We start from the raw sequence: 13,719 nt of genomic DNA on the forward strand, positions 1-13,719 counted from the left end.
GCGCTGAGACCTCACACATCATCAACACTCACAGAATACTGGCTCTTCTTAGGAGTAGACAAGGAACTTGGAAATTAGCAGCTCTGATCTGAGTTTTCCCAAGAATATCGTGTGTGGTCTTGATAGAGGATGTCTGAGCTGTGTTTTTCTCTGCTAACGTAAAACCCTGCCAGCCGTTCCTACCTGCCTCATGGCCTCACTGGGAAGATGGTTAAAGACCCTGCAGTTGTGAACTTCCCTGTAAGTATAAACCTACATGATAATGGGCAGAGACCAGGAAATGTTGGAGTAATCCACAGCCAGGGCACGTCTGGAAGCCAGAAATCGCAGCACCTGGAGTTTTTATAACTCAATCATAACAGCCCTTTTTTCAAACTGGAATTTATCAGGTTGTTAGCTCCTAATGTTGCCTAGGGCTTTGGGTATTTAAAATATAAAGCCTGGAATGCCTAAGATACCCTCACTTGATGCATTTATTGAACAGACCGTAGAAACAGCCTCTGAAGGCTCCCTGAGTGAACCATAAAAGAAAACTCAGTATTAAACTACAGTTCAAAATTGGTCTCAAATGCAGCACACGGAGGAAGCCAGTTCAGTGCCCTGAACACCGAGGAAGCCAGTTCAGTTTAGGCTCATAAAGCGGACAAGAAGGTCTTAAAATGGCCACTGCCGGAGGACCTCGGCTGATTGCCTTAACAGGATTCCGGCCATTTGGATGTCACTGCTTTTTCAGGGTGGAGAAGGATTTCCAAATATCGGGCCTGTTTCTATTTCGGTGGCCTCCCTACAGAACACAGGATAAAGACATCATGTTCAGAAAACTCCATTTATCCAAGATGGCTAGCGAGTGAATTTTTTTTTAAATACAGGTTTATAATATTTTGTAGAGTCTGGGAAGAGGGACTGCCCGAGCCACGGTGAGTTTTCCCTGGGTGAGGCTGGTGTCTCTGACAGAAGCTGAGTCCTGCCACTTTCAGCAAAGCCCAGGAGCTGGAGAGTAGTCTCCGCTGCCCCAGGGACCAGGAGACTCACTCTGCCTCTTACTAGCTGCAGGACTTTAGATAAGACTTGGGGAAGACTCTGGACACACCTCAGTTTCCTTATCCATACAATGGGGATTATAATAGTGCCTACCCTCAGGGATAGGGTTTCCCTTGTGGCTCAGCTGGTAAAGAATCCACCTGCAATGTGGGAGACCTGGGTTCGATCCCTGGGTTGGGGAGATCCCCTGGAGAAGGGAACGGCTACCCACTGCAGTATTCTGGCCTGGAGAATTCCATGGACTGTATAGTCCATGGGGGTCGCAAAGAGTCGGATGCGACTGAGCCCTTCACTCACCCTCAGGGAATCTCTGTGAACGTTAAGAGTACTGATACTAGTGAAGGGCTCAGAACAATGCCTGGCTGTGGAGAGAACTCAATAAGCACAGACCATTATTGCTCTTCCCATGAGAGGGGCCCAAAGGGGCTCGGCGGGCCAGCTTCTCGGGCAGGGCCCCCAGAGACCTACAGCGACAGCCTCCTTGGGCCGAGAGAGCCGCTGCAGACAGGACCAGGGGCTCTGGAGCCAGCACGGCCTGCAGCCCACGGGGAGGGCTCACTCTGCAGGTTACCTGCTACACGTGCACGCGTTCTCAGAAGAGGCAGCGCTGAACCCTGAGCCTTTGGAAGCACTGGCTTCCCGGTGGCAGACAGACGGTGGGAAGGTCCCTTCATCTCCATCAGCAGGGTCTCTGTACTATGAGGGGGCAAGGGAGCCAGGGCGGCACTTCCGAGTGGCCTGGTTACCTGGGAGTTACCCCGTGGGCCCGGAAATCTACATGCACCTCAGTGTTCCCCTGCTGGGCCTAATCCAGTCCTGCTGCAGGTGGGTAAGCATCTTGGTAGGATTCTGACAGTGGGTCAGCACTCCCCAGGTAGCCGTGAAGATGGCTGGGAGATGCCTCTACAGGCTGACTTCCCAGAAAGCTGCTTTTCTGAAGTCGATGTCTGAGAAGACCATGCCCCCTTCCCCATGCCCACTGTAAGAGCAGAAGACGGCCTGGTCTCATACCAATCCCACCCTCAGTCACCCTCAGTCTGATACAGCCAAGATTTGAGGTAGTGACTTTGAGCCTCTCTTAAAAGGGAGCTCTAAACAAAATGCACTACTGTTAGGTCATTAAAGAGAACCAGCTTTGGACTAAACATCAAAACACGGTTACTATTGCCAGATCAGCACAAATGAACTGAACGTTCACGTGCCAATGTCACCTAGCAAGGAGGGCATGGGGCTGGCACCTAACACAGGCCTGACCCCAAACCTCTGTCCTGTATTCTGCAGGGTCTCCATTATGCCTGGGGAAGTCAGAAAAGCCTTCAAATCACTTACAAGAAGGTATGCGAATTCAAATGAGCAGGGTTAGCTGCCCGTGGGTCTGGGAGAAGACTTCAAGGGTCCCTGCCTCTCCCCAGTGGGGGTGAGACCCACTTCTCCGTGCTGGTAACAATGGGAAACTACCAAGTACAGATGTCCCTTGAGCAACACAGGTTTGGACTGCCAGCCTCCGGGCATGCGTGGATTTTTCTCAGTAGTAAATACAATACAAGACAGTCCACAGTTGGGCAAATCCATGGATGCAAAGGAATCTCCGATTCAGAGGAACTGTATCTACAAAGGGCTTACTAATCAATTATAACTTGAATTTTTGACCACTTGGAGGTTTGGCACCTCTAACCCCCCCGTATCTGAGATCTGCGTTGTTCAAGGGTCCACTGTATGAACACAACATGTTAGAATCCATGAGAAGAGCTCCTCTCCCTGTCAGAGGAAATGAAAAAAATGTAGAAAGGGAAAATTCTAGAGGGAAACCCGGACCATTTGTTTGATGCTTTGTACATAAAGGAAAAACAAAATGTGATTTGGGCTTTAGCAACGTGTGCCCCCACATCCCTTTCCTGGGGTAGGAAAGCGCTTGGAAGAGTAAACTAACATGACCGTATCTCAGCAATCACTATCGCTGGCCACTCAGCCACTGGCTCACAGCTCAGTAATGTCTCAAAAACGACGAAACACCTCAGACCTGCCAGAAAGTGGGGTAGGACCCAGCTGCTCCAGGTACCCTGCTGGGAGGAAATAAGGACAGCTGGGTGTCACAGGCACCCTGAAGACAAAGCCTTCACTTCTCTCCCCTCCCCTGTATGTCCCACCCCTGCCACCTCCCTCCTCCCCAGGAGTTTTAAACTCTTCAACCAGGGAAGGGCATTGGCTCAGCTCTGGGATGTCTAATTTAGCGCACTGCTGCAGGACCAAAATCCCTGGGGCTTCAACACTCGCTCCAGGGAGAGATAACTAGCCCCCATTCCCCAGGAACAAGCTGGTTCTTTAACTCTCCGAGGCCTGCAGTGTGCTATCAGCCCACTGAAGTGGTAACTACCGGTCCGCAGGGAGACAGCAGCCCACCAAGGAGGTGACATCGCTAAGGCTCTGTTCTCTCTCGTGCTGCCGTCTGAGCCATTATCTGAGGTCTGCAGTGAGCTCCTTCAAGAAAGACAACCGCACAGAGAAGCCACGAGACAGGCCCACAGTCTGGACGGTCTAGAACCCATAGACAATCCTGTCCCCTCAGCCCCGGCCACGGCCCCAGCCACGGTCCCGACCCCGAGGCATCTCCTAAACGCCTGATCAGAGGGTGACCCTAATGACAGACAATGCCACAATGAAATCCCTTCGTCACCGAAACCCGCTCAACACCCAAATCCTGCGTAGAATAAGGCTGGGTGGAAATTAAAAGTTCAATAAAAGTATTACATACTCTCTGCAAAATACTGTGCTAGAAATATGGGTTAAATGAGATTAAAAAATGACAGCCCTCTGTACCCTCCAAAGAGACCACACAAGTGTGAGCCATCAACAGATGGATCACCTGGGCAGAGAGTAAACATTTATCCTACATCCCTCCCTCCACCACCAACCAATTCTTCCACCCACTGGGGAAAACACTGCGGGTCTGCATTGCTAACTAAGCAGAAGGCCCCGAGAGCATGTCAGACCTTACAAGCTGTGCTTCGTCAGCAGAAGGCTGCTCTTATTAATAAGCATTGGCTCCGTGCCTGCAGAGCCCTCGGCGAGGGATGCCACCCTGCGGCAGGCTGTGGCCACATCAGCTGCAGGAGCGCTGGTTGGCTTGGAGAATCCTCTACATATGCCTAACAGGTAGAGACCTTACATAGGCTGGAGCTTAGCTAAAAGAGGAGAGGGACCAGGGACTTCCCTGGTGGCCGAGAGGTTAAGAATCAGCCTGGCAATGCAGGGGACATGGGTCCAATCCCTGGTTGGGGAACTAAGATCCCACACGCCAAGGGTCCAATAAGTCTGCATGGTGCAACGAAGACCCTGCATACCACAAATGAGACCCGACATAGACAAATAAATAAATATCTTTTTAAAAAAGAGAGAAGGAGAGGGAAGCAGGAAAGGGCTTTTATAGCCACCCCTCTGGGTAAGGACCGGCCAGCTCTAGCTCTGCAGGCGCTTCAGCTGTTCCGGGCCCCTCCACAAAGGGGGACCGAGGCTGCCCCCTCTCCAGCCCGCCCCAGAAGGACAGCTTCCTAGCCCAGCAGCACAAGTCAGAAGCTCAGGATGCAAACGTGGAACCCGGCCCACAAGAGCAGGGCGACAACCGCACGGTACCTTGGTCGGCCACGTTCTCGATGTCCACCTTGCGTTCGTTGGCCATGAAGCCGATGACTGAGAAGATGACGAAGCCGGCGAAGATGCTGGTGGCACTGTTGGTGCAAGTGACGATCAGCGTGTCCCTGGGGGAGGACCGGTCTGTCACCAGCTGCGCTTTGTCCGGAGGAAGGGGCAGGGGAGGGACACACCACTGTGTTGGTGGGCACCTGTGCCTACGCCCGTTTCTACACAGGTGCTCGCCGTAGGCCGGTCTTGTTCTCTCTTATTTACAAGGAAACGAACAGCCTGACCGCAGGCTCCCTTGGGCTGAGTGTATAAGCACCAGGACAAAGCTCTGCTATAGAAGCAGGTCTCCCCTCCTGGCAGTAGCACAGTAAGTCTGTCCATCAGAGAGGGATGGGGGCGTTTTGCAGAGTCTGGGACAGGAACCACATATGAGAGAAGGCAGTGGGACCACCCAATTTCACCAAACCTTAGAACAGCCTGGGGTTTCTGCACACAGGCTTTGACGGGCCAGCCTGGAGGGGAGGAGGAGGCCAGCGCCTCGGAGGCAGCGCCCTCTGCTGGCCATGCAGCTGCAGTTCCCACGCTGCCCTGTCCATTCTAGACCCAGAAGTAGGATCATAGCTAGATGGAGCCATGGGGCCAAATTCCAGGTTAGAGGCATGACCGTGACTAAGTCACTTTCTCTCCACTCCTGTTTTAAATGGTGGCAATGACCCCACCTCGCTCACAGCTCGTGAGGACAGAACCAGATGAGGCCTGGGCCGCACAAAGCCTGGCAGGGAGCAAGGACTCAGGACACGATCTGCGTCGTTCAGCCCTTTGGTTTCAGGTCAGTCGCTCAGTCGTGTCCGACTCTCTGCAACCCCATGAATCACAGCACGCCAGGCCTCCCTGTCCATCACCAACTCCCGGAGCTTACTCAAACTCATGTCCATCCAGTCGGTGATGCCACCCAGCCATCTCACCCTCTGGTGTCCCCTTCTCCTCCTGCCCCCAATCCCTCCCAGCATCAGGGTCTTTTACCAATGGGGAAACTGAGGCCCAGGAGAAGGTAACGGGCTCATTAACAGTAAGTTCCAATTTGAACCCAGTCTTCCTGCCCCTCAGCCACACCACACAGCCTCATTCCTAACACAATGCAGAGCCACGTCTCCCCCTTCAAGGGTGCTCAGGTTGATTTTCGTGGGTCGTAAGTCAGTAAGCAGCTATGATCAAAGCACCTCAAACTCCTTAGCCTGGCCTACCAGCTGTTACGGGCTGAACTGCGGGCCCCCAAAATGTGTATGTGGAAGTCACTACCCCCAGTTTCTCAGAATGTGACTGTATTTGAAAACAGGTCTTTAAATAGGTAATTAGGTTAAGAGGGAGTCATGGGGGTGGGCGCTAATCCCATATGACTGAGGCCCCAATAAGCAGAGGAGATAAGGGTGCACAGTGAGCAGGAAGACCAGACGGAACTCAGGGAGAAGACGGCTGGCCACAAGCCAAGCAGGGAGGCCTCGGAAGACGTCATCCTGTTGACGTCCTGATCTTGGACTGACGGCCTCCAGATGGTGGGGAAGTTAACTTCTGTTGTTTAGGTCACTCACTCTGCGCTACTTGTGTCCCCGCAGACACACACAAAGGCTCTCTCCGCAGCCGATTCTCAGGCCCCAATTCCTTCCCGCCCCCGTGAGCCCACTCCTGCTGCAGTGCCATCAGCCTGCCCCCCCATATCCTCGTCACCCCCAGCCCCACTCAGCCCCACCTGCAGACATGCCCTCCTCCCCTGCACCTGTTGAAATCTGGCCCACAGAGATGGCACTTGTGTGAGGCCATCCCAGCCGACCTAGGCTACAGCTTACATGTCATCTCTTCCTCTTGGTTCACAAACGATCTCAGGCATGATTAAAAATAACAGTGATGGCTACCGCTGTTTACTGAGCTCCTACTGTGTGTAAAATATTGCCATGAGAATTTTGTATACGTTGTCTCTTACCCCCAACAAAATATTATAATCTGCATTTTACAGATTAGAAAATGGGGATTCAGAGAAGTGAATTTTCTTACCCATGTCTTGGAGTCTTAATAAATGGTGAAGTCATAAATGCAAGTCTATCTGACTCCAAGCTTCTTTCCTTTTTTTTTTAAATCAGCCCCTCAAGAGAACAAACCTTATCTTCTTACTGTTTGTCACAGACAGATTTAACTTTCAGATGTCACCTCCTCCAGGGGCTGTACAGACTCACGTCTTTGGGGTTCCAGAGCCCCCTACTATCACCCTATCCAAGTGTCACCCTGCACCATCACCACCTGAAGATCCTGTCTGGAAATCTAGATTCCCAACACCCAACACCTCCTGATGTTCTGTTTCTTAAATCTGGGAGGGGACTCAACGTTTGCATAACTTTCAGTTTAACTGACAAATAAAATTGTAATATATTTTAACATATTTAAAAGTATGTAATGTGATGATTTGACAAGCATATGCATGAAACAGGGGTCCCGCTGTTGAGTTAATTAACACAGCCACCACCATGGTTCTTCTTTGACTGTCCCATGCTGCCTTTCTCATTGGGCTCACTAGAAAAATGTCTGTCAAGTGAACGCATGACCATACGTCATCAACAGCTACCATACAGCTGTCTCCATGGACTAGATAGCTCACAAATGACTATCCCAGGACATAGCCAGTGGAACAGCACCTCCAGAGAAACTCAGTTCCATCCCAAGGGTCAGAATCAGGGTGCAAGTTGGGGTCCAGGCCAGGCCACCAGCAGCCCGCAGCTCAGCCTTCGCAGGGGATTTCCTCCACGCCAGAGACAACTGTCAGATCCTGTCTCAGGTGAAATGTGAGGATGTGGCCTCAGGCATGCGATAACTCAGCCCAAGGTTCTGTCCCCAGGCCCTAGTCCCACTCACCAGCCACCTCTGGGGCTTGAAGTGCCTCTACATACCTGTAGCAATTGTTGTGGAATTTGTTGTAAGAAGAGAGAGTGATCAGGCCTCCCCATGCAGCAGATAAAGAGAAGAAAATCTGAGTGGCAGCGTCTTTCCACACCTGGGAGGCAAAAGAGGGGAAGATTCAAGGTCATGGAAGGAGGCTGGCCTGGGGGAGGGCAGGCTCCCAATGCCACATGGTCTGAGGCTTGGGAGGCAGGGAGGCAATCAGGACAGGATGGCTTTTGCACCAATATAAATGGGAAACATACGCAGTCGCTTGCACCGGAAACCAAAGAGGCAGTGACTGAACTGGGAGACCCTAACTCCATTCTAATCAAAGGAGAGGAACTCAGTAAGCAACGTACACATTTCATGCTGGCAAGCCCCACCATGTAAAACGATACAAAAGGGGAAAGCCCTTTCTTTAGCTAGAAAACATCTCAAAATAAAGAAACAATTTGCAAAAGCAAAAATATTCATGGGTACAAAAGCAAAACTTTTTACAGCTGACATTCTCAGATTACAATTTACTAAAAATGTGAAATTCTGTAGCCCACCCCATTGAAGTAAAGCATGCTCTATTATCACCACACAATGGATTTTAGTGCCACCTCCTTCTTGAACCTGCCTGACAGCACCTCTTACTTGTCTTGGCAATTTAATTGTCCTCATAAAACTCCAGAAGGCAACTCAAGAGTTTGAGCTAGAGATTTATATGATTTGATAATGACTTCCTATCATTTTTATAAGTTAAAATCTGGCTTTTACGTTGTGTTTAACACATGCAAAGAGATAGTTCAGGTATGTGCTGGCAAAGTCTGGGCCTATCCCAACCTCTATTGTCTCACACTCCTTGGTAACAAAGTTGTGGTTTTAGTTAAAGGCAGCCATACATTCAGCCAGTCAACCACCTCCCAGAATCAAGGGAAGACGCAGCTGAGAGGAGATCATATGACTTAATTTCTTGCCGATGATGAGAGAAATCAAGTGTTATATGGAACTTCCAGGCTTTCTCTCTTTTAAAGAGAGAGGGACGGTGGTCTATCCCTTCCCTCACTACTTTGTGCTACCTGGAATGCTGACATGATGGCTGGAGCTCTGGCAGCTATATGGCAGCTATTCACTGAGGATGGTGGAGCAGAAAGGAGCCTGTGATACTATGGAGCCATCCAACCAGTGTTTGACTATCTACCACTAGACTGCTGAAGTACCTCCAAGTAAAATAAACTTTTGTTTAAGCTGCCATTATCTGGAGGTTTTTCACTGTGTGCAAACTCAATGGTAGCTATGTTTTCTTAAAGTCTTCTGGAAAAGCAGAATTTTCTTTAAGGTGAGAAAATGCATTTTTTATTAAACAATCACCACTTCACATGGAGTCCTAGGGGATTTTAGAATAAGATATGCCTGTACAGAAGGTACCAGAAAGTACAAGTGTGTGTACTTTAAGTGTGTGTACAAGTGTGAGCTCTTTAAATTATAACTGCTTGCAGTTTGTCCAAGTGCAATTATTTTCCAACCAGCAAAACTCCATTTCCAACACACTATAATTAGCAACAGATAAGTGGCATGAGGTGACCCAAAGCTATTAAGGGAATTTCTTTCTTCATTTCAACCTCCACTGCAACCCCAGATGTAGGACAACTGTTCCAGGAACCTGAAACCCCCCTGCTGCCCACTTCTCATAAAAAACTTCCTGTTTGTATGTAACATGTCAAAATCATCAGGAGCTTGTAAAGGCTAACAGTGAGCTGCCCCGTGAGAGGAGGTCTAACCCCTTCTGCTAAACAGAGTCCCAGAGTGGGACCCAACCCCACGTGCTGTTCCCCTGTAGGTGCTTGAGGAATGAAATCAGAGGCCCACCGTGGCATCCGTGAGTTTCTCCCACTTTGGTGTGATGAAGTACCAAATCCCAGCGCCGGCCCCGGGCAGGGTGACTCCTCGGATGAGAAGGATCACGAGCACAACATACGGGAACGTGGCCGTGAAGTACACCACCTGCAAAAACCACCACAGCGGGACAGGAATGAGCAGACGCACACGATGTGACCGGAGGAGCATCAGAGAGGCAGAGTGTGACCTCCATCCAGACACAAGGCCTCATGGGCTATTTTTCCCCAAACTCTTCCAGGATGGGGGATGCAATAAAGGCACTGTGACCAAAGATGAGTCAGTCAGAGCCAGAAATAAAGTCTCAAGGGGGACATCCAAGGCTGTGGGCGTGAGTCAGAAGTGGGTAACTCCCTGAGGACCAACTGAGGGAGGAATGTTATATGCCCTCTTCCTCCTGAACACCTAGCTCACCCTCAGCTTGAGGCCCCAAATTCCACCATTAGAGATTAATTTCTTTAGCTTAAATTTTCCATCCTTGTTTATGCACACACACTAACTGAGGCAGCCCAGGGACATGAAAGAAGCATGATCTTAGAATTTGGTATATTTAGGTTCAAACGAAATCGCACTTCTGGCACTGAGTAGCTATGAGACTTTAGACAAGCTATTCAGCTCTCTGAATCTTTATTTCTGCATCTGTAAATGGAATAATAGCACCTTTCTTTAAAAAAATAATTGTGAGGATTAAACGGGCCTCTAGCATAGCACTTGATTAGTGACAGATGGTCATTAAATGCAGTTAAGTTCAACAAGCATTTATTACGGGCCTACTATGAACTGGGAGTTATGCCAGGTCCTAGATGCATAAAGATGAAGGAACTCAATCTAGGAGACCCAGAGCCAACATCTGAATAATGGCTTAGCAGTCCCAAACAGGACACTGTGAAGTCCAGGGGAAGGCGCTGTGCCCCACCGGGAGTTCTGAGAAGATGCATGGAGATGATACACGGCTGGATCTGAGAGGCCAAGTGCAACGTGAAGGAGGTGAAGCCCAACAGGAAGGTGAGGGAAGAAGGGGGGACAAGGCAGGGGTGAGGGCCAGTCCCTAAATTCACTGGGAGCTCGGCACACAGCTGGGGCTAAGAGCCAAGGGGTGCTGGACGCATGGGCCAGGTCGGGGAGGCCCGGAGTCCCAGCCAACAGAGGCTCCTGGGCTCAGGACAAAGGGAAGAAGCAGAGCCAAGAAACATTTGGGAAATAATACCAACAGAATTTGGGGGCTGTGGTTGAACGGGGACGAGGAGGAAGCACCTCCCTTCTCCGTCGGTCAAACCTCGGAGTGGAGGACGGGCTTGGGACCAGGATCTAGACGCAAGCAGCGTGGGCTGGGAGCGCGCTGACTCTGCACTGCCTGAGTGCAGATCCCAGCTGCAACACGTACGAGCTGGGCCGCCTGGTGAAGGGACTTAACCTCCCTGAGCCGAGTGTCCACACGGGCAAAGCGGTGATGACTGCGTACTCCTCACGGGGCTTTAGAAGAGCAGGGTGGGACAATCCAGACAATGCAGAGCAGGCCTGGGGGCCCTGGAAATGGAAGTGCCACATCCATATTGCTAATGACCCCCGGCAGCCCTCAGCTCTCCAGCCAGTGACATCCCTAAGTGCATCAGAAGACACTTGGAAGGATGAGGTCCCGCGCCCATCCCTGACCACCCAAGCCTCCCTCATCCGTGACTGGGAGGAGGCACAGAGTGAGCACTGTGGGCTCAGAGCCCCTCCATGCCCACTGCTGTCTCCCTTCCAGGGCACCCCTGGCCTGCCCCCAGGAGGGAGACAGAGCCCCCTCCTCACGCACTGGCTGCACAGACCCCAGGGCCTGGCAGGAGGCTCCGGCCTGGCAGGCACTGGGATTTCAGGGGACGAGGTCTGATCCAAAGACTTAGGACGGATGGCTTGGGAGACAGTTTGAGATGAAGATAAAACTCTCAAGGTTACTTATTTCTTCAATAAACACACACATATGCATACATTTGGACACATATTTTTGAGCATCTAATACATTCCCGGCACACGCTGGGGAGGTCAGCTGGGAAGAAGGCTGTATTAAAGGGGTGGACAGGGAAGAACTCTTTGACAAGTTGCCCGGGACTTGAAGGAAGTGAGAGTGAGCCAACTGGATATCCGGGAGAACATTCCAGACAGAGGGAACCACAGGAGTAAAGAGCCCAAGAAGGGGGTGTGCCGACCTCCAGGAGCAGCCAGGCGGCCAGTGTGGCAGGACTTCGGGTGGGAGGGGAGGTCAGGAGGAGGGGAGGGGGCAGGGACAGGTCATACCTCTAGGGCCTGGGGGCGCGAGGGTAAAGATGGGGAGGACTGGGGCAGAGCAGTCACACAAGCTAATATTGTATCTGTCACCCAGTGGCTACATTGTGCTTTTACCACAGGGGGAGCGGTGAGGAGGTCACAGCTGCAATCCAGGCAGAGGGCAGCAATGGTTCCACCCAGGGCATTTCAGAGGAGCCGGGACAACGGTCAGAAACCAGATCCACTGCGCAGCAGAGCAACAGGACTTCCTGACGATTTCATGTGGAGTGAGAGAGACAGGGAGGAAGGACAGGGGCAGGGTGACCCCGAAGGTTCTGGACTCAGCCGCTGATGGGCAGAGGAGCCGTCGGCTGAACGGGACAGGCTGCAGGTCAAGGAAAGAAGAGGAGGTACTTCTTCCTCTAAACCCAATTCGATCCCTGGGTTGGGAAGATCCTCTGGAGAAGGGAAAGGCTACCTGGAGAATTCCATGGACTGTATAGTTCATGGGGTCACAAAGAGTCGGACATGACTGAACAAATTACACTTTCTAAACCGAATTACTCGTCAAGGCCAAAGTCTTCCTGTCTATAGACCAGGCGTGGGCTGGTCTACTGGTCTCCACACAGCTTCCACCACCCACCAGGGGCCTCTTCCCTGCCCCCATGACAGTGGTCCCGCCTCTGTCCTTGCCCTGAGGCACTGGCATTACCAGGGACGGTGAGGGGGTGGCCTGCTTCCTCCCATCCCCCAAACTTGCTTCTCTCCTTCCCCTTCCACACAGTGGGAAACTCAAAGGCATCTGCTGTCTCAGGAGAAAATCACTCCCGCAGGACGACCCGGGCTGTACTCCCACCCGTCAGATGGGGCTGAGGGGAGGAACGCTACAGGGACCAGCGGGGCCCTGAGCAGTCTGACCTCCCCACCCCACCAAGACGGCAGGGGCAGGGCGACAATCCTGATCACATGGGGCTGGTGGGAGGTGAGGATGGGAGGGGGCGAGGGAGACGATGCAAACAGTGGGGTCCGGCAGGAAGAAGACCCCACGACTAGCACCAGTCTAACCGCCTGAGACGCTGCTCCCATTTGACTGCTGGAGGTGGTTCGGACACAACCGTTTCTGGAGCTCCCGCCATGGATCAGCTCTTTGCAGTCCCATTTTACAGAGGAGAAAACTGAGGCTCAGGTTAAGGCTCCCTCAACGGGTTAAATATCTCACTCAAGGTCTTCCAGTTGGAGCCAAGATCCAGACTTGACATTTTCTAACTCCAAAGCCTATTTCCTTCCTTTTAATGCCAGTCCTTGAGCCACCTGATCAGAAATGTGAGAGGCAGGGGCTCGGGTGAGGCAAGGGAACACCCAGGTGCACAATTTAAGGAAGCACCCATTCTCACCGGCCCACCCTGCACATGCGGGAACCTGAGAGTGAACTCAGCCCTAGATTTCACACCCTAGGCACTTCTCCACCTCACCGGCTCTGGCCCTGGCGTGTGGAATGATGCACTCAGGTTGTTGATGAGGACTGCCTGTGAACTGAAAGGATGCCCAGTTTCATGTCTAAATCCTGGGGATGCCTCCCGTGTGAGCCAGGTGTTTGTGGAGGTTTGATCACAGCTAGTTTTCCTGTGTGGTGGGGACTTCAGAACACACCTGTTTCAGGATGGACTGTCAGAGACATTAAACTTGAACAGTAATGAATTATACTTGGCAGGAGTGACTATGACGGGTTGATCCCAGCCTGCTGGCCTGACACCTGGCATCATCGTCCTCACGATGGGAGCCCTGAACAGGTGGTAAGGCCACCCCCCTCCCAAGGCTGTGCCAGCTAATTAAGCGAATGTTCTGTCCTTGCCGTAACTCTCCAGCAGAGCAGCCCCAGAGGTCAGGTAGGCTGCATTTGACCTTCGGGCTGCCTGCTGGTCACACCAAACTCTGGAATTCTAGCTGTTCAAAGGGAGACAGAGGTCTCATAGAAGGCAACCA

General features: G+C 51.7%; 1 protein-coding gene across 1 annotated transcript in view; it reads right to left on the reverse strand.

Moving 5' to 3' along the window:
* The window catches only part of SLC6A5 (solute carrier family 6 member 5), a 56,323-nt gene that overhangs the window by 20,752 nt on the left and 21,852 nt on the right, over positions 1 to 13,719 (reverse strand). Inside the window, exons 8-10 of the mRNA XM_043452613.1 lie at positions 9,463 to 9,597; positions 7,617 to 7,720; positions 4,672 to 4,796 (exon numbers count right to left, since the gene is read on the reverse strand). Coding sequence (XP_043308548.1) covers positions 4,672 to 4,796; positions 7,617 to 7,720; positions 9,463 to 9,597 — 364 coding nt within the window. The remainder of the gene's footprint in view (positions 1 to 4,671; positions 4,797 to 7,616; positions 7,721 to 9,462; positions 9,598 to 13,719) is intronic.

Source organism: Cervus canadensis, chromosome 29 (assembly GCF_019320065.1).
Source record: "Cervus canadensis isolate Bull #8, Minnesota chromosome 29, ASM1932006v1, whole genome shotgun sequence".
In the NCBI taxonomy this organism is placed as follows: domain Eukaryota; kingdom Metazoa; phylum Chordata; class Mammalia; order Artiodactyla; family Cervidae; genus Cervus; species Cervus canadensis.